We start from the raw sequence: 20,255 nt of genomic DNA on the forward strand, positions 1-20,255 counted from the left end.
TAACCCTAGCCCAACCCTAAACTTCACCTCCAAAGAAAGCGGTTGCAAATGATAGTTTCAGCATTTATAGATGATCTTAATGGGACAGTTCACCGACTAACAATCAGGGTAGTTCAATCACATGCCTCACAGCTGAACTTTCCAAAGTTAAATACAAGGCCAGGCATTTGCCATTTTAATGTAGCTCTTCATAATCTCTACATCACAAAGCATTTTTTTTTGCATTTATGATAATTTCATTAAATCAATAAAAAGAAAAAATGAGTTTTATCATGCTTTTTATTCTCAGTGTTATGCAACTTTAGAAGTATAAATATCTGTTTTAATATACAACAGCTATGACATCCATAGAGGTTTCCTTGGGCATAATACCAAAACTCAAACAGTTTTATTGCACAGATCCTAAAAGACAAAACATAGTAAGCAAGTTCATCTAATGCTAGTTTCACACAAAGGAAAAAAGAAAACAAGCAGGACCATGAGGGACCCGACGGATGTTGAAACAGACAGTCTAACAGCACAACTGGGTGGCTGGGTAGGTGAGAATCACACACTACTATCAAACATATTTCCTGTGATGTAGTACACAGATTTGGCAAATCAATTACACAATATACAAAATATACATCCATGAAGAATTTGTAAACAAACATTGAATGTGCTTTTTTTAAAGGATTTAAATGTCAATCGTCAGAAACAAAAGGGCATGGAGACAAATATATGCGCCGTCATTCATGTCTGTATCCAGAGTCTGTTTGACAGGGGACAAGATGAGCTCCGTAAGACATTTTCATCCCAATCATTCTTATCCTACTCTCCCCCAACTACTACAACTAGGAGGGGAAAGGTGTCTAATATTAAAGGTAAATTTCTCTTTTGCCCAAATGTTTGACAATACATTTACAATAACTAATGAGAATAGTGAAACTTCAGATTCGGCTTAACACATTTAAAAAATCTCTACAATCAATCTTATTTGTCTACTAATGTGCCTTCTTGGGTACAGTATGCAATTTATGTAAATATATTATGTCCAGTTTACATAGTATTTTTTGTTTGCCTCCCTAAGATACAGTAGATTGTTTGTTATGACATATCCTACATTAGAGTTAATATTGTATCGCATAATTACAAACCTACTTTGTTTGATATTTAGGGTATGCAATCAAAAGGCTGAACTACAGGACATCTCTATGTCAGCGTAAAATAAATCAACCTTTTTCTGATACACAAAGCTAGTATCATCATCTAAACATCAACTGTCTAGAATAATGACATTTATGTATATGAACTAAGATTTGTATATTAGTGCATTTTGATTTTTACAAAATCTGTCCTTTCAAGCCTATTGTTAGCTAGACATTTAACTGGGCACAGTTTCATCTGGCCGATCTGGTACATAAATGTAGACTACTGCATCACTTATGGAAAAAGAAAAGTCTGGCGAAGAACGAAAATGACAAACAATACAAGGCTAGAACACAACTTCAGTACTGTAACTGAAATCTAATCTCTTGCAACCCTGACATTCTCAATAAATTTGCTTGACGTTCACTTGAATTGAAGCCCTTTTTAAATTTACCATACCCGAAAATACATTTCACATTGTATGAATGTCTGTCCGTACAAATATAAACAGAACTGGAAAACAACACCCATTAGATGCAGACACCTCCTTAAAAATGGACTGAGAAATCCCTTCCATAGTGTGGCAAACATACTTAGAATAAACCAACAATTCTAACTCATTGGAGCTTGCATTCTACACATTGTCATAATAACATACATTAATATTTTCTCCTGGGCTCAGCATCTCAATTTTACACGGTCATTACAATTCTTCATACATTTTCACGACAAAATTACGATTGAACGCATTCTTGGGAACCACTTGCCCCTCTCACAGTTTTTCGTTTAATTTTCAACACTACATTTGAGGAAAAGCCCATTTCCCCATGTAAGCTTGAAGTAAAATTCTGAACATATCAGAATGTGTTAAAATGACTGTTAGAGAGAGGATGTATTTTTGATAGATATACATAGACATTACATTAGCTTATTCTAGACCACAGAATTATCAAGCGGAACATTATTCTGAAATGACATATCATTGAGTATACAAACATGACATTGCAAAATATATATATATACAAAACAAACACATTCACTTAAGCCCATGTATCCCAATTTTTTACAGTTAGTTTAGTCATACTTATGTACACAATTGCATAAAAATCAAAGGTTTAGAAATGTAGAGATGTGAAAGGAATGTGAATTACACCATAACCTGCTAAGAACAGCAAGTTTTTTTTTAAAATTCTCCCTTAACTCTAAGGCCCCTTCCACTAAATATGATTCCAGAACCGTAAGATGATTCCATATTAAATAGTTCTAGGTGAGAAGCACAGGACATAGTGCAATCCTGCTGTGCACCGCTACCCAAAACAAAAAAACACACTTCACCTCTAGGTAATAATAAAAAAAAGTGACAAAGTATCTAAACAAACTTTTGGTGATATTTGACTTCTGTATGACACTTGCCAGTGAATGATCTGCATCACTGTCACACAACTAAAATGGTTCATTGGATGATGTGCCATGACTACTGTATTTTCACCTCACAAAGCTTTTTGAGTGGGAGTGAAATAGTTCAGTCTACACGCATCGAAAGTCTGCTACCTTCAATTTGAGGTGCTCTTAACCCAGAACTCTAAACCCAGAGTGCAATTCAAAACCTTGGAAAAGGCTACTCCTTACTGCCCACTGACATTTTGATTGCACATTGCACTCTGCTGTCGATTAAAAAATAAAACCTCCAAACAATCACAGGATACAAATTTGACACTTTTTTTCTTCACACAGCAGAGGACCACAAATGAGCAGCAAATCATTGTCTACATTCAGTCCAAAAACATTACACATTTACAGTATCGCCCAAAAATACGCTTACGCCACTACATACACACACTCTCTCTCAGGATAACACACCTCTCTCACGCCATATAAACACTGAAGTAACAGCTTCCCCGGTTCTCAAAAAAATAAGGTATGATGACACTATGAATAACTAAAATGTCTGCCTTGTCTTATCTTGGACATACTGCAAAAGTAAGGGTGGCTGCTGTTTTATTTTTTAAATTCTGCATTTCCTTTGTTTGCGGGGCAGCGTGGCGACTCCTTGGTTTGCTTGTGTCGGGTCGAATCTTTGTCTGAACCCTCTTTCACCACGGTAGCCACTCTCAAAGTCTCTCTCTTGGTGTTTTTCTGTGTAGAGGCTGCCTCTTGACCAGACTCCCTTTTCTTCTTGTCCGCCTGTTCTTTTCGGGTGCAGGCTACCTGTTTATCAGAGTTAGTGACCCTGGATTCAGCTTTACTGTGTTTGGCCTGGGGGGTGCTGTTGCTGGTGGAGGTGGGTGTTGGCCCTGTGGTATCCATCCCACCCAGACACCTATGAGAGTCTGATCTAAGGCCCTCTGACCTGGGAGCCTCTACCCTCGGTCTCCTCTGATCCTCCCTGGAGGTCTGGACCACAGCCTCCTGTCCGGTGCTGCCGCTGGCCCTGCCTGAGAGAGCTCCACCGTTGGGTGGGTGTGCTTCTCTTCTCATGGCTAGGGCCAGCAGGACTGGTACAGGGGTAGACTGGGAGGGAGCGCTGGCTTCGGTCAGAGGCTCTTTTTGGGCCTGCTGTCGGGGTGCAGCAAGGACCGGCGCTGGCTCTTTCATTACTGGGGTTGCAGTTGGGGCAAGATATTTGTGAGGGGGGGATTTCTGTTTGGAGTCTATGATTTGTTTAACAACAGTTGAAGTAGTGATTTCCTTTTGTTTTGAATTCATTGAGGTTGAGGCAGAGGTTTTGTGAGGGGGTGATTTTTGTTTTGAGTCCAGGTTATCTTTGATGACTTGGGCTGGGGTTGGGGCAAAGGTGTGGAGTTCTGGTTCTTTCTGTTTTGGGTCAGAGTGGTGTCTGACAACTGGGGTTGGGACAGGAGTTTGGCACGAAGATTTGTTTAGTTTGGAGTCTAAACTTTCTTTGACAATGTGGCTTTGAACCAAGGTTTTGAGTAGGGGTTCTTCCTGCTTTGAGTCTGGGATTTCTTTGAGCATTGAGACTGTAGTTTCTTGCTGTTTTGAATCCAGGCTTACTTTGACGACTGGGGTGGGAGTTCTCACTTCATACCTCTCCCTCTCTTCCTCAGATCTTGGCTTAGTTTGGGGATTGATGGTTGTTTGATTTGTTGAAGCAGGACTTGGTGGTGACTGTTTCACTATCAGCACAGGACTCGTCTCTTTGGTATTCACATCAGCAGTTTGCTTTTTAGAGACTCTGATTTCTGCCTCAAGAGCCCCTTTGACCCAAGTTTTTTCAGCAAGTCGGTGTGTTAAATTTGTCTTCTCTCGCTCTCCAGTCTTTGCAATGCTACCCTTTGTCTTTGGTGAAGTGGGACCTTGTCTAATTTGCTTTGCTACACTACTAATAGCTACCTGACTGCCAATGGGACAAGCATCTTCACATTGATCACACCTCTGTGTTGCTTCTGTTTTAGCAGTTGCAGTGTCCAAAATGCCTTTAGATAAGACACATTTTACATCCACTTTAGGACTTGTCTCTCTGACTTCGGCCATTTTCTCTCTTGCTGCGTTTGCAGCTTTGAGCTCCTCAACAGCAGACACACTGACCGGTTCACTGTCCTTGTTTAGTACTGGCCTGTTGCTTTGAACCTTGTCAGAGTTTTGGGTTTTCCCTATGACGTCCTGTCTTGGGGACATTTGACCACTTGTTCGGTTCATATCTCCAAGACTAGAGATTGGAGCAGGGATGGACGTTTGTGTAGTGGTCACTGTCGAGGGACTGCTGTATACCATCTGCTGCTTTGACAGGTATGAAGTCTGCTCTAAATTATATTGTACAACTGTAGTGATGCTACTTGTACTCTCAGCTGGTCTTTGTTTCTTATTGCTCTGCAGGTAACTGGGACCTGACTGACAATCTGAACTTTGCTTCACTGGTACAGCTGCATGAGGGGCAGTTGCTTGAACCTCTACCTTTGAGGCAGGGAAGGATGCTGCAGTATTTTTGGGATTCTCCGTCTTTGGAACGACAACTGTATCTGATGTCTTGGAGATATCGGTGTTGTTTTGCTGTGCGGGGGCTGGGGTCTCTTGAGGTGGCTCCACCTCCTCCTCCTGGTCTTCGTTGCTGACCTCCCGTATGGAGGGCGTCTTCCCACAGTTGGAGAAGTGGGCACTGTGGCGGAATGCCCTATGATCGTGAGTTATCATACTGGACCTGCTCTCTTGTTTCCCCCCAAAGTCTGAGACCTCCGCCTTGGAGAGAGCCATTGGGGGTTCATGGTGACTAGGTCTGTCGTGTGGCTTCTCACCACTGCTACTGCATTTAAGCCCAGTGTTGGAAATACTAGCCTCCTCGTTGGTGGGAATTGGACTGCTAAGGGCCACAACAGCTCCAGGACTTAGTGTACTGGTGGGGGGGCTCTTCTGCTTGTCAGATGGTTTTAGCAGGGGAATCAACACCTGCCGCTCAACTGGGCTTTGCAGCCACATGGGCGTCCCTATCGAGTCCATATCACCGTCAGACATCTTAGAGAGGCAGATATCTGTTTTAGACACCCTTGGCCCGGAGAGCAGACCAATGTCTAGGGTGCCCTCCAGGGGTTTGAGGGAGGAGACCAAACGCCCCTCCAGCTTGTACTCTGAGGAGGTCTTCCTGAGGGAGCCTTCACTGGAGGAGATGAGCTGGAGTTTCTCCACGGCGCTTCCCTCTCCTCTCCCAGCAAATATCTTGGGGTTCAGGCCCTCAGGGCTGGAGTGGACGCTACCCATGGTACCCTTGACGTGGTCTAGAGCCAGGGCCGAGTCCAGCTGAAGACTCTTGGACCGGGTGGAGCCAAAATGGAGGCTCTCATGAATGACGGGAGAGAGTCGGCACATGCAGTCTTCTCGCTCCTCGAATGACTGCCTCTTCCGGGCAAACTCTATGTTGGGGGCCTTGAAGTCAAGCCTGTCTGGCTTACCACCCTCCTTGCTCTGCCTGGACAACTGCCACTCAGTCTTCTGGGGGCTCCAGTCAGGGTGGATGGAGCACAGTGGCGAGTCAGAGCTATTGCCCACTAGTGGTTCAGGGCTGCCTTCACTGGCCCGAGTGTTCAGCTTCTTGTACAGGACATCTTTTACAGTGGTGCTGGCAGCTTTGCCTTCCAGTGAGACTGTCTCTGAGCCCTGGCTTCTTCCTCCTTCAGCACCAGACATATCAGACTCCTGTAGTGCGTCCTGCTTCTGCAGGGACTCTCGCCTCTCTGACCAGTCCTGTCTTTTCATCACCACCTTGGCTTTCAGTTTCTCCTTGTCCAGCTCCTCCATAGACTCCTGGCGGCCCACCTTGCGTCCAACAGGCCTCTTGAGGCAGCCCTGCTCTGCCGGCCGGACCCGGGTGATGGCCGGAGGCTCGCAGGACGTTTCCTCCACACTCTGCAGGGTTTGGTGGTCCCTGTCCCCAGGCATCAACTCTTCTCCCTGGGCCTCTTCCTGGGTCACCTCCAGGTTGTGCTTCCTAGAACACATGTGCTTCTTGTCGCCCGTGTAGGAGGGCGACAGCTTCTCCTCCGACTGCACCCGCTTAAGGAGCGGCGAACGGGGAGGCTCTGCGCTCTTGGGACGTGTCATGTGGCGGACAATGGTAGGGGGCGAGTGCATCTTGACTGGGAAGGCCTGGGTGGTCTTGGAGATCCCCATGGACCCATGGCTAAGTAAAGGAGAGGGTGAGCGCTGTGGGGAGGTGGGCTGGGGGGTCGGGGATGGGGTGCGGGCCAGAGGGGAGAGGGGAATGCTACCGACAGACTTGCGACGGCCCTGTCGGAGCCTCTGGCCAGTCAGTTTGGGGCCCAGGCCGTGGAGGGTGCTGGGACGGATGTGGCCGGAGCCTGCGGGGGAGTTTGGAGCGCTGGAGCTGGGAGAGCTACTCTGAGAGGAGTTGCCACCTGGAAACACAGAGGGAAGGACATTCTTCAACTATAATATTTCATAGTTTTAAATATTGTAAATTCATCCTAATTTAACAAACATTGATTGTTTTACTGAGACACACCACATGTATTTTATTGATTAAAATCTATTTTATTCCATAAAATGTAAATGAAAGACGGTCACTCTCACCTGACTGATTGAAGTCAGGGGTGGGTCGGAAAGCTGCAGTGGGGGAGCGGGGAGACATGCTGTGAGTAGGGGAACCTGGGAGACTCTCCCCAGAGGACAGGGAGCGGTTGAAGGAGGAGAAACTACGGCTGGTGTGGAGCAGAGGGGAGGGCTGCATGGCGAAACGCCTGAAAACAGACCGCCGCCTGTGGGGAAAGAGGAGAGAAGACACGGTCAGTCTATCACTATGAGGCCCAGGCACTCCCTACATTAGATTTGTGGTCTTGACTCGAGTCTAATCTAAGAGAATTATACTTCAAATGGTGTTATTACTATATATGCGTTCTGGCAAATAGCGCAAAGAGTGAAGACACTGAATCAGTCCACCACTATAGTGCCAAGCAAGAACGTTCCATCGAAAATGCAATTTTTGTAGGTAGAAAATAGATGTGTAGTGTTGTGATATCTATGATCATTGTTCTTCAAAAATGGTGGTAAACAATGTACATACTATTCCTGAGTAATCAGTTCAGTGAAAGAAAAAGGACAGCCAGAGGAAGATCTTTGAAATTAAAAACTTAAGACTGACACGTGACGAGGGTTGACATTGTCAAGAAGTGACAGAGTTTTAGCACCGTTGCAAGGAGCCACAGCTACACCCTGTGGTTATACTGTATATGACATCATCTGGACATTTACTAGCGACCTCTACAGAGCAGACTTACAGAGGTTTAGTTAATTTGTATTTATTATGGAGCCCCATTAGCTGCTGGGGTCCTGCAATATTAAGGCAGTTTATACAATAAAAAAAAAAACATTACAATTTATTCACAGATTTCACAACACAGTGTGTGCCCTCAGGCGCCTACTCCACCACTAACACATATCTACAGTACTAAATCCATGTGTATGTGTGTATAGTGCGTATGTTATCGCGTGTGTGTGTATGCATGTGTCTGTGCCTACGGTTGTGTTGCTTCACAGTCCCCGCTGTTCCATAAGGTGTTTTTTTAATCAGTATTTTTAAATCTAATTCTACTGCTTGCATCAGTTACTTGATGTGGAATAGAGTTCCATGTAGTCATGGCTCTATGTAGTACTGTGCGCCTCCCATAATCTGTTCTGGACTTGGGTACTGTGAAGAGACCTCGTGGCATCTCGTGTGGTATGCATGGGTGTCCGAGCTGTGTGCCAGTAGTTTAGACAGACAGCTCGGTACATTCAACATGTTAATACCTCTCATAAATACAGGTAGTGATGAAGTAAATTTCTCCTCCACTTTGAGGCAGGAGAGATTGACATGCATATTATTATTAGCTCTCTGTGTATATCCAAGGGCCAGCAGTTATGCCCTGTTCTGAGCCAATTGCAATTTTCATAAGTCCTTTATTGTGGCACCTGACCACACGACTGAATAGTAGTCAAGGTGCGACAAGACACAACTAGGGCCTGTAGGACCTGCCTTGTTGATAGTGTTGTTAACTATTAGATATAGTTTATATCTAATAACAAAATGGTTTCTCGTATAGAAAATAACACTAAACCAAACACAAATGTCTTGCCTTTCTTGCGTCTTCTCCTTCTTGGGCTTCTTGGTGCGTCGGACCATCTTGCTCCTGTAGCTGTTCCTCCTGGCAGGCCCTGTTTTGATGAAGGTGTTCTCAAACGCAGTGGTGGAGATGGCTACCCTACTGCCACTCTGGAGGAAGCAAATACAGAGATCCATAAGATAAACTGACCCAAAATGAATTAGCTCCATTGTATGAAGTTACAAACAGAGTTAAAAAAGTGGGCTCGACTGTAAATTAAATTACCACTAGATAAACAGTCTATTATAAACTGGGTGGTCGAGCCCTGAATGCTGATTGGCCGACAGCCGTGGTATATCAGACCGTATACCACAGGTACGACAACACCTTTATTTTAACTGCTCTAATTACGTTGGTAACTAGTTTATAATAGTAACAAGGCACCTCGGGGGTTTGTGATATATGGCCAATATACCATATATATATACACAGCGTTGCATTGTGCCTAAGAACAGCCCTTAGTCGGGGTATATTGGCCATATACCACACCCCCCCTGGACTTATTGCTTAAATATATGAGCTCCATAATGAGAGTATCAAGTTACAAACTCCAGATACCTTACGCGATTACATCATAACCTTTTGTGGATGTAATGGTGGACAATTGTTACTAGCAGTTATATCTGATGAAACTTTATATCTAAAGTTCTCTGACCTTGAGCAGCAGTTCCACCACCTCAGTGTGGACCAGGCCGTGGACCGTCTCTCCATTCACATGAGTGATGAGGTCACCAGCTTTCAGCCCTGCCTTGTGGGCCGGACCCGGGTCCTCCACACTCTGAACAACACACAGAAACACACTGTTAGCTACTGTATCTATTAATCACTCCGTAATGAAACATTGCAGTACAATAACAAAAACATTGTTTTCCCATGGTGCAGGTTTAATTGAATCCAGCCACTCAACCTATTATTCAATATCTAATAACACAGATGAAAGTGACCACTTGTTGTACCAACAGAAATGTACTATTTTACCAGTGCTTCATTAGATATTTGACTGTGCTTGTTTGAGCATGATCAAACACGAGGCTGTGAAAAGTCAGATTCCCAGTGCCACCCAGAAGCTCCTCGACCCATTTCAGTTTGACTATCAGCCCAGCAGAGGAGTTGATGATGCCATTATTACTCTCCTCAACATGGTCAATAGACATCTAGAAGGTGCCAAAAATTCCATGTCAGGGTTCTGTATGTTAACTTCTCTTCTGCCTTCCAACACAATCTAGCCTTACATTCTGGCACAGAGACTCATAAGGGACCTCCTTAGATTGGGGGGCTGGTTTTGTGGCTGTTGGACTTCCTGAGCCAGAAGTCACAGCGGATCAAAGTAGGTCCCCCACCTGTCGGACATACGCACCACCAACAAAGGCTCTCCTCAGGGATGTGTTTAGTCCCCACTCCTGTACATCTTGTACACTAATAGTTGTACTAGTTCCAATCCTGACAGACACCTCGTTAAGTTCGCTGATGACACTGCCCTGATCAGCCTGTTGCATGATGACGAGGAACACCATGGCCCGGTCCTAAATGACTTTGTAGAGTGGTGTGATGAATCACACTTGGTCCTCAATACCAATAAGACCAAAGAGATGTGCATAGACTTCAGGAAGCATACAACACCTACCTCAGCAACATCTATCAGAGGTCAGAACATAGAAATTGTAGAGGAATACAAATATCTGAGTGTCCTCTTGGACAACAAGCTTCAGTGGAGTAAATGTACAGACCTGAGATTGTACTTTCTCAAAGAACTGGGATCTTTTAAGGTTGACTGTACTAAACCCACTCTGTTTTACAAATCTTTCACCCCCTGGCAAAAAAACGGAACTAGACAATAATTTGTGCCAGGTGTGATATCCCTCCGAAACAGCTCGGGCTAATGTTCCTATCGACCCAGTAAGGCCAGCAAGCTATTCTATTTTTATGGGTATAAAACAGTTAAAGTTGTATTGTGAATTTGTTTTGTATTTAAACGTGTACATGACACTGCAAAAACATTTCCTCATAGGACAATAAAGTCAGTAAATCAAAGTAAAGTTCTTACCCAGACTGTGTGGTAGACAGTGTAGACATCACGATCGCATGCGTACACCGGGATGGCCCGCAGCGTAAAGCCAAATTTCTTCCCCGAGCTGTGGATGATGATTGGATGCCTAGGGTTGATGACGCCGAGGGAGGAGTCTCGGCTGGGTGAGGAGTCACGAGAGGAAGGGTCAGAGGAGAGAGAGTAGGGGGATATGGGGCTGGCCAGTGGGGACACCCCGAAGATATCTGGAACAAGAGACAAATATAAATTGTCATTTGAAATGACTAAAAACGTCTGTAAATATCACAAAGTCGGCCTTTAAGATATCTGGAACAATGAGAAACACAATTCTAATGATATCTGTACCACTAAGAGACACATTAATGAAGGGCATTATTACTTGGGAAAATAATGTGGTCATTGTGATACAATCAAGGGACTAATCTGGGAATGTGCCAGATACATTGTGAGAGCAAAATAAATGTTGCCATAGACATTTTTATATAGCACACCATCAATTTTTATGCAAATTTTATATGATGAATTTTCCAATTCTTCAAACCAAAATACCCAGTGGAGGTTAATTTAAAGGTTAAAACACAGACACACATACAATTGTCATTGTCATTTCTATTGATCTGTCTTCCTGTAGCTCTCCCCAGGCTCCTCTTCTGTGCTACTGCATACACAGCCACTCCATAAACAGTAGCCTCTTCCCAGCAGCAGCCGTGCCGGGCCAATTTCACACAGATCTAATGGCATCTCATCTCTCTCACACTCTACTCTTTAACCATCCTTAAATCGAAATGCTGGAGATCGCAGGGGTAGGGTGTGTGTATCGTCTGACTCACCTCCAGGGATCATGAGGGAGAGGGCACTGGCTGAAACAGACTTGGGGACTTTGGCAACAACACCATGCTTCTCGGGCCGCAGGCCGCCATGCTGGCCTCCCTGGTCCATGGGGGTCTTGGAGGAGGAGTCAGGGCTGTCTAAGCCCTCTCCTCTGGAGGGATGCAGGTCCAGGTGCTCAGAGAAACTACCTACTGACCAAAGAAGAACAGGTACAATGTCCCATCATTTTTTTTTTTTTTACTTACAGTCAGGCACATTAAAAACATTGAAACAACTCCACGTGATACCCGTATCATTACTTTTCTTGAATATCAGCTGAACCAGTCAACAGCCAACATGATGACAATTCTTTAACACTATCCCTACATCTTCTACCAGCTTTAACCAGTGCTTGAGGCCTCCATACCAGAGAGAGTAGCCCCGCTGTGGGTGCTTCCGGGGGTGGTTGCGTCAGCCTCATCCTCTTCTATGGAGAAGGCCAGTTTGGTGGGTTCCCTTAGGGCCAGGGACTCCTCGTCTCCGTCCTCAGCCGAGATGGCGAACTTGGGGAGCAGGCCGGGCGGGCGAGGGCCCATGCTGGGGCTCTCTGTGTCTGAGGATTGAGTGAGGGAGGGCCTGGGGGGAGAAAGGAGGAATGGATAAATATCAACCCCCATCAGAAAAAACATTCAGGACATACTAGCTAACTATTATAGATGTTGTACTGACAAAATGTTAATATAAGCAGGTTATGCACTGCCATCTTTGTCTTAAGGTATTCTGAGACACTGCAATAGTGGGGGAACTTAAATCATACCAAAAGTGTGTGAAAACAATAGATAGTTTGAGTATAGCAGAAGGGATGTTGTGAGGCGTACATTTCAGTGAACTCTGGTGTCCAGCTCAGAGAGTCTACAGTCAGAGGGCTCTCACTCTTCTTCTCCTCAGGCTCTCCTTTCCCCTCCAGCTGGCCACGGGACAGGTCCAAGCTGCTGTACACCTACACACCACACAGACAGACAAACAGTTAACCCTTTACACTCGTGGGAATTGGCCTATATGGATGGGGCTAAATTGACATGTTTCTTACAGAAGAAATGCATATGCATAACAATGGTAGCAATTGAAAGGGAACAGTTTGGAGATTATGGGGAAATTATTACTCCAAAATTGAGGACAGCAGTTCACCTGACAAGACTGAATACAAACATTACACTGTTCATTTTACATTTACTGTACTTTTTTGCTGCATTTGTTGATAATGAAATCTGAGAATACATTCAGTAACATGAGAATATTCCTTGATAATTGGGGAAGTTGCAACATAAGACACAGAAATTACAAGGGTTTGATGTGAGGACTGGTGTCACACGTCTTCAAAGTGTGCCAAGTAATTTCGATGCACTTTATGACTCAAGGATGACAAACTATAAGGTGTTTATTACTCTCTCTTAGCTGTATTGTTGAGGATTTAGAGCAGGGGTGTCAAACTCATTCCATAGAGGGCCTAGTGTCTGAAGATTGTTTGTCTCTCCTTTCAATTAAGACCTAGACAATCAGGCGAGGGGAGTTCTCTACTAATTAGTGACCATAATTAATCAATCATGTACAAGGGAGGAGCGTAAACATGCAGACACTCAGCCCTCCATGGAATGAGTTTGACACCTGAACTAGAGCAAGTGCACTTGTAGTTACTTTATTTGGGACTCAACCCTGCATCCCCGCCATCACACAATGATCCATTAGAAATTGTGCAATTTGAAAGCCTGTTCTCTTGCCAACATGACTAGCTAAGTTATAAAATATGATATTACAGTTTTAGGCTTTACGGTGCAATTCAGAGAAACAGATCGTAATTTTGGTGTGCATAGAAATGAGTCATGAGCGCATTCAGGTGCGTGTGCCGCGGTGAATTTTCTTAATCGACAATCATAGGCTCCTTCTGTTCAGATAAACCCAGGGTATGTCAACATGTCATCTTGTAACTGTACATCAAACATAGTGATCATAAACGTTGACACTGTATATGACGAGTTATATGGAAGTGCACATTTAGACTCAATATGTGTTTGGCTTGCTTGTATGGCATCAGAGGTATTTATTATAATCCTCAACATCTTTCAAAATACATAGACCTCTTAAACTCTTCACTCAGACAACATTTGCAAAAGTTGCCCAATGAGAGGGAGGGATGGGAAAACTTCTTGTCGCGTGCTGTGCTCAAGTTCAGAACGGTTGTCAGTCAAAACCCATACAGAGCTGTGAAGCACAGAGCCAGAAGTAATGTATAGTAGGGCCAGAAGTAATGTATAGTAGGGCCAGAAGTTATGTATAGTAGGGCCAGAAGTGATGTATAGTAGGGCCAGAAGTGATGTATAGTAGGGCCAGAAGTGATGTATGGTAGGGCCAGAAGTGATGTATGGTAGGGCCAGAAGTGATGTATAGTAGGGCCAGAAGTTATGTATAGTAGGGCCAGAAGTGATGTATAGTAGGGCCAGAAGTGATGTATAGTAGGGCCAGAAGTGATGTATAGTAGGGCCAGAAGTGATGTATAGTAGGGCCAGAAGTGATGTATAGTAGGGCCAGAAGTGATGTATAGTAGGGCCAGAAGTGATGTATAGTAGGGCCAGAAGTGATGTATAGTAGGGCCAGAAGTTATGTATAGTAGGGCCAAAAGTGATGTATAGTAGGGCCAGAAGTGATGTATAGTAGGGCCAGAAGTGATGTATAGTAGGGCCAGAAGTGATGTATAGTAGGGCCAGAAGTTATGTATAGTAGGGCCAGAAGTTATGTATAGTAGGGCCAGAAGTGATGTATAGTAGGGCCAGAAGTGATGTATGGTAAGGCCAGAAGTGATGTATGGTAGGGCCAGAAGTGATGTATAGTAGGGCCAGAAGTTATGTATAGTAGGGCCAGAAGTTATGTATAGTAGGGCCAGAAGTTATGTATAGTAGGGCCAGAAGTGATGTATAGTAGGGCCAGAAGTGATGTATAGTAGGGCCAGAAGTGATGTATAGTAGGGCCAGAAGTGATGTATAGTAGGGCCAGAAGTGATGTATAGAAGGGCCAGAAGTGATGTATAGTAGGGCCAGAAGTTATGTATAGTAGGGCCAGAAGTTATGTATAGTAGGGCCAGAAGTGATGTATAGTAGGGCCAGAAGTGATGTATAGTAGGGCAAGAAGTTATGTATAGTAGGGCCAGAAGTTATGTATAGTAGGGCCAGAAGTTATGTATAGTAGGGCCAGAAGTTATGTATAGTAGGGCCAGAAGTTATGTATAGTAGGGCCAGAAGTTATGTATAGTAGGGCCAGAAGTTATGTATAGTAGGGCCAGAAGTTATGTATAGTAGGGCCAGAAGTTATGTATAGTAGGGCCAGAAGTTATGTATAGTAGGGCCAGAAGTTATGTATAGTAGGGCCAGAAGTTATGTATAGTAGGGCCAGAAGTTATGTATAGTAGGGCCAGAAGTTATGTATAGTAGGGCCAGAAGTTATGTATAGTAGGGCCAGAAGTTATGTATAGTAGGGCCAGAAGTTATGTATAGTAGGGCCAGAAGTTATGTATAGTAGGGCCAGAAGTGATGTATAGTAGGGCCAGAAGTGATGTATAGTAGGGCCAGAAGTTATGTATAGTAGGGCCAGAAGTTATGTATAGTAGGGCCAGAAGTTATGTATAGTAGGGCCAGAAGTTATGTATAGTAGGGCCAGAAGTTATGTATAGTAGGGCCAGAAGTTATGTATAGTAGGGCCAGAAGTTATGTATAGTAGGGCCAGAAGTTATGTATAGTAGGGCCAGAAGTTATGTATAGTAGAGCCAGAAGTTATGTATAGTAGGGCCAGAAGTTATGTATAGTAGGGCCAGAAGTTATGTATAGTAGGGCCAGAAGTTATGTATAGTAGGGCCAGAAGTTATGTATAGTAGGGCCAGAAGTTATGTATAGTAGAGCCAGAAGTTATGTATAGTAGGGTCAGAAGTTATGTATAGTAGGGCCAGAAGTTATGTATAGTAGGGCCAGGATGATACCAGTATCACGGCAAAGAAACAAAACACAAAGCGGATTTGACTTCTTCAGGAAAACAGCCCTAATGTTGGAAACAAACATTATGTTGTCATTCAGTCACATGTATTTATTTTCCAAACTATAAGCACACAATATTTTACATACAGCAGGTTTTTAAAGGACCAAAGAGTTTGAACTGCTTTGCGTTTTCATTTTTGCCAAGAAAAAAAATACTTTGATACTGGTATTGTCACAGCCCTAATTTATAGCATGTTACTATACTTCCACTGTGTTCCAATTTAGTCATTTATCAGTGCCCAAATGTGCAATTTTCAACCCGTATATGGGTACGAGTGTAAAGGGCTACATACCTGGACACCATGCAGGGACAGACACACAGAGACTTTACAGTCTTTCCTCATAGAGGACAAGATTACTACATCTAAACACCATTACTATCATCAATATATCCGTTTAGTATTGGGACACAGAGTCTGATACCATAGAAACCACAATCAGTGGTTCCAAAATAGTGGCAGCAGCCACTGGTTAGCCACAGGTTAGATTATCAGGCTGTGCACAAAAAACTGGTGGGTAACAAACAGTCAGAAAGATCTAGGTAGGTAACTGAATAAAAACTCTTCCTCTGAGACATTCTTCTGCCTTTGAAGGCACTTTGTGCATTATTTTCAGAGGCAGAGCGTACTGCAATGCAGCACAACAATGTGTGCAAGTCTGTGTGTGTGTGTTTGCATTGTGTTCTAAGTTCTACGAAAATAGATCTGATTTGCAGCAGAAAATGTATGCAAAGCCGAGCTCTACATAACATGCTGCAGGGGGGTTGGGGGGAAAGACGCAAAGAATGTGATGGACCAAAAATCTATCATGTTGGGTTTTCATTGAAAGCTGCAGATATTTGTATGAACTACATCTATTTTCTGTTGAGGGTAACTACCTCATTGATCCACCATTGTTTTTCAATCATAAGGAGTAATATGGAAGTGAGTAAGCAGTAATGCCTTGAGCGAATCTTTTGTAATTTATCGAGACTGAGAGGAGGGGCGGGTAGAGTGGGGGGGATAGATAGAGGGAGAACGAGAGGGGTGTTGAGTGTGTGTGTGTGTGTGTGTGTGTGTGTGTGTGGGGGGGGGGGGGGGGGGTAGACAGAGAGAGAGGTACAAAGAGAAAGACAACCCACCTTGGAGAATCTGTGAGAGCAGGACGAGAACTGACGTAGCTCCACGTTGAAGTCTTCATCATTGGTATCCTCCTCTTCTTCCTCTGTCTCCAAGTGATGGTACCTATCCGATCGAGCTGTAGGGATAAAACATTAGTTACCATCTTTACTAACTTTCACTTTTGAAGTGGCTGTATTCTATAGTATAGGTTAGTGTACATTTTGAGAGCAGGAAGTAAACTCACTGTCAAAGTAGCTGGTGTCGTCCTCTGACTCCAGCTGAGGGATGAACTCAGCCTTCTGTCTCAGCAGACTGTCCCAGTCCAGAGTGTGGAAGAACTGGTGGTGCTTCACCTCATATGCACCACCTAAGGATGGAAGGACATGCAGTACACATTAAGAACACAGACACTCAGAGATACACAGATATCTTGCACACAAAAGACTAGTGAATGCAAGCACTACAAACGCACTCAAACACTTCCGCTCCGTCCAAGATAAAGGTTGACATTGGACAGCGGTGGCAATGCCCCAACACAAAAGGAAGAAGTGCAGACGCTAACATTTCTTCCTCGCTTTATCATTGGCTGGCACCCAAAAGTCGTATCACCGGTCATAAATTATGCAGTGCAATTTCCTGCCGGTGACCTTTGAGGAAGAGACGGAGGACCGCCTGCTGAATGGTTCGACTCGACCCAGGGGATTGGCTCTGATGAATGCAGTCCTGTGTAACCTGATTAGATTGAATCTGCTACGCAGGAGACTAAATCTACATCCTAAATGGCCCACTATTCCCTTGCTGCACTACCTTTGACCAGAGCCCTATGGGCGATATAGGGAATAGGGTGCCATTTAGACGTAGTCAAACAGTGGGCGGCCCGTGGTCTCCGGTCAGGGACAATGTTTACGATCCGCAGACGCTGATGATGCGTGACCTTGCCCAGGTCGACATTCCTGAGGGGGCAGTACAAGGCAGTATTGTTATGTGATAAACTGTTCCGCCTATTTGGTTGACCCAATTTCTCCCTCTGTATGTTTAAATAATGCGCTGTGATGAGAAGCCACAAGGACAGTTATGGGAATATACCACTGTCTGTACCTGGACTATTTTATCTGAGGAGATAGAATGCTCCCTGGTAGGTCATAACTGGTTGTAAAACCTCTTAACAGTAAAAAGGTTCCTTTGTGTCCTGTGCTGAGTTTCAACAAACTAAAAGTAACGTACATAAATGTGCCAGAACTGTAGGTTCTTTACACATGGTCCTTCCCAGCACGGTTCCATCAACTATGGTGAATGTGAAACCAGGCCAGCCCAGTACAGCTTGGCTTGGCTCGGTAGTGTGAAAATTGTATTTGTGTGTGGCATGTGTTGTGCACAACTTGTGACTGACTACCTGTGCCCATCCTCTCCAGGGGGTTCTGTCTGAGTAGAAGGGTGATCAGTTCCTGGGAGTCAGCAGGGGGAGCGTCCTCTCCCTCCGGCCAGTTGATCTCATCTGGGAAACAACACATACTCAGTTCGTTAGCACTTAGTAATATCCCAGAAACAACATATACTGCGTTAACTAGCAGTTAGCAATATCCATGAGACAACAAATACTGAGTTAGCTAGCAGCTAGCAATATCCCATAGACAACACATACTGAGTTAGCTAGCAGTTAGCAATATCCATGAGACAACACATACTGAGTTAGCTAGCAGCTAGCAATATCCCATAGACAACACATACTGAGTTAGCAGTAAGCCACAGTTTTAACAGTCCCACAATTATAATCTGATTAATGCATGCTATTGTGCACTTCCTTAGACAAAGGTCATATTGTTTATTATTGACAACCTTCACTACCTCAAGGATGAGAAATTCAATTCATCAGTGTCTGTTCTCCAGTACCAAAATAATGTGTTATCCAGGTCTGAAAAAATGATTGTGTCTGCATGTTTGTGTGTATGTGTCTGTGTGAGTCTGTTCATGTGTGTTTGACCAGTGTAGACCGCTAGCAACAGTTGAGAAATACCAGTGTACACCAAACCAGTAGAGTCTGTGCCATGCCACGGTTGTCTCTTTGGCGCCATGAGGCCCCCATTTTAATCAAATTTGGGAGTGGGGCATGAATATGCATGGTGGCCCTCAGGCCTGAGCAGCGTGGCATTCAGCTCAGTGTGTTCAGAGCCCTTTAATTAACACTGGGTCTCTATGGTCTAGTATGATGGAGAGCACACCAAATCTGTCATGGCACCACATTAATTAACATAGGATAGATCGCGCTTATGTGTAAAGGATCAGTTTACAAAGAACATCACATGCTGACATTTAAAAAAAAATAATCTTATTTGTTGCATATAATAAGTAGGCGAATACACCATGGCTGTGCTATACACTTAAAATGGCTAGAAAACAATGGCCATAAGGAATTTGGCACAATATAGAGCACACCAAATCTGTCAAAGCACACCATTCAATTTCATAGGATAGATAGAGGGGGCTCTCTGACGTTCCCTGTATAGACTTCTCTCTAACAACTTCCACTGCTGTCATTTTTTAAAGTCTTGTTCCTTTATTCAGCATAATGTGCTGTAAATGTAAAAAGGCTTGAACACAACAGCCATAAGGAAGTTATCATACATTTGAACTTGAGAAATGTCTTTAGTTTTAATGTAAGCCACATCCCACACAATTGGTTTTGTGCATAACATGCCTTGATCCCAAATAAATGGGAAAGATTGGCACCATCCAATTCCATACTATTTAGTTAGATATTGCCAATCTTTCCCATTCACTGGGGATAAAGACCTTCAGATTTTTATCCTACTTAGTAATGCATTGTTGTCAATGTTAAGTGAAATTTCAACATAATTGGAATTTAGGATTCGCCCTAAATGTAAACTCAAAAAGAGAGAAGTGAGACTGACCACTGATGACCTGTCCGAACAGTTCTTCTGGTGTGTCTCCAAAGAAGGGTACGCAACCCACCAGGAACTCATAGAGTATGATGCCCATGGCCCACCAGTCCACTGGTTTCCCATAACCCTGTCTAAGGATCACCTCTGGAGCGATGTACTCTGGGGTCCCACACACCTACACACACAGACAGAAGGCAACAGGTACTAGTAGTACGTTTTGGTGAAGCGTTGAGGCTTGAAACTGTGTCATATTTGATAAACAATCACCTGAAAGCTGTAGGTATTCAGTCTGAGCACGTCAAAGTGTTCAAACCGGATACCGTAACGGTCATGTTCTCTCTGCTTGCTTGTTTTAATTATGAGAAACTATAAATGAGTGAGAAAGACTGGCCTATACTGTAGGTAGAATGCCAATCCATCTCTACACACTGTACCTGTTTATCAGAGAACTCTCGGGCGTCCTTCTCTATGTGTCCCTCATACAGGTTAGTGGTCATGTTCATCAGGCCCACCTTGGACAGCCCAAAGTCTGTCAGCTTGATGTGGCCCATGGAGGTCACCAACAGACTGAGGGTGGGGGA

The 20,255-nt window shown here is 43.9% G+C and overlaps 1 protein-coding gene across 7 annotated transcripts in view; it reads right to left on the reverse strand.

Annotated features, from left to right (window-relative positions):
• Positions 1-261: 261 nt before the first annotated feature.
• Positions 262-20,255, reverse strand: part of LOC139408553 (microtubule associated serine/threonine kinase family member 4) — a 168,820-nt gene continuing 148,826 nt past the window's right edge. For 5 of the 7 annotated variants that reach the window (XM_071152579.1, XM_071152577.1, XM_071152583.1 and 2 more), the window contains 13 exons: positions 20,109-20,241; positions 19,684-19,849; positions 18,168-18,269; positions 17,019-17,141; positions 16,795-16,910; positions 12,474-12,595; positions 12,023-12,231; positions 11,616-11,807; positions 10,783-11,009; positions 9,394-9,516; positions 8,712-8,848; positions 7,171-7,355; positions 262-6,995 (listed from right to left, as the gene is read on the reverse strand). In XM_071152579.1, the coding sequence (XP_071008680.1) occupies positions 3,127-6,995; positions 7,171-7,355; positions 8,712-8,848; positions 9,394-9,516; positions 10,783-11,009; positions 11,616-11,807; positions 12,023-12,231; positions 12,474-12,595; positions 16,795-16,910; positions 17,019-17,141; positions 18,168-18,269; positions 19,684-19,849; positions 20,109-20,241 (5,704 nt within the window). In that variant the 3' untranslated portion in view covers positions 262-3,126. The remainder of the gene's footprint in view (positions 6,996-7,170; positions 7,356-8,711; positions 8,849-9,393; positions 9,517-10,782; positions 11,010-11,615; positions 11,808-12,022; positions 12,232-12,473; positions 12,596-16,794; positions 16,911-17,018; positions 17,142-18,167; positions 18,270-19,683; positions 19,850-20,108; positions 20,242-20,255) is intronic. The other 2 variants (XM_071152578.1, XM_071152581.1) reach the window with 1 other exon arrangement.

This window comes from Oncorhynchus clarkii, chromosome 5 (genome assembly GCF_045791955.1).
Source record: "Oncorhynchus clarkii lewisi isolate Uvic-CL-2024 chromosome 5, UVic_Ocla_1.0, whole genome shotgun sequence".
Classification (NCBI taxonomy): Eukaryota; Metazoa; Chordata; class Actinopteri; order Salmoniformes; family Salmonidae; genus Oncorhynchus; species Oncorhynchus clarkii.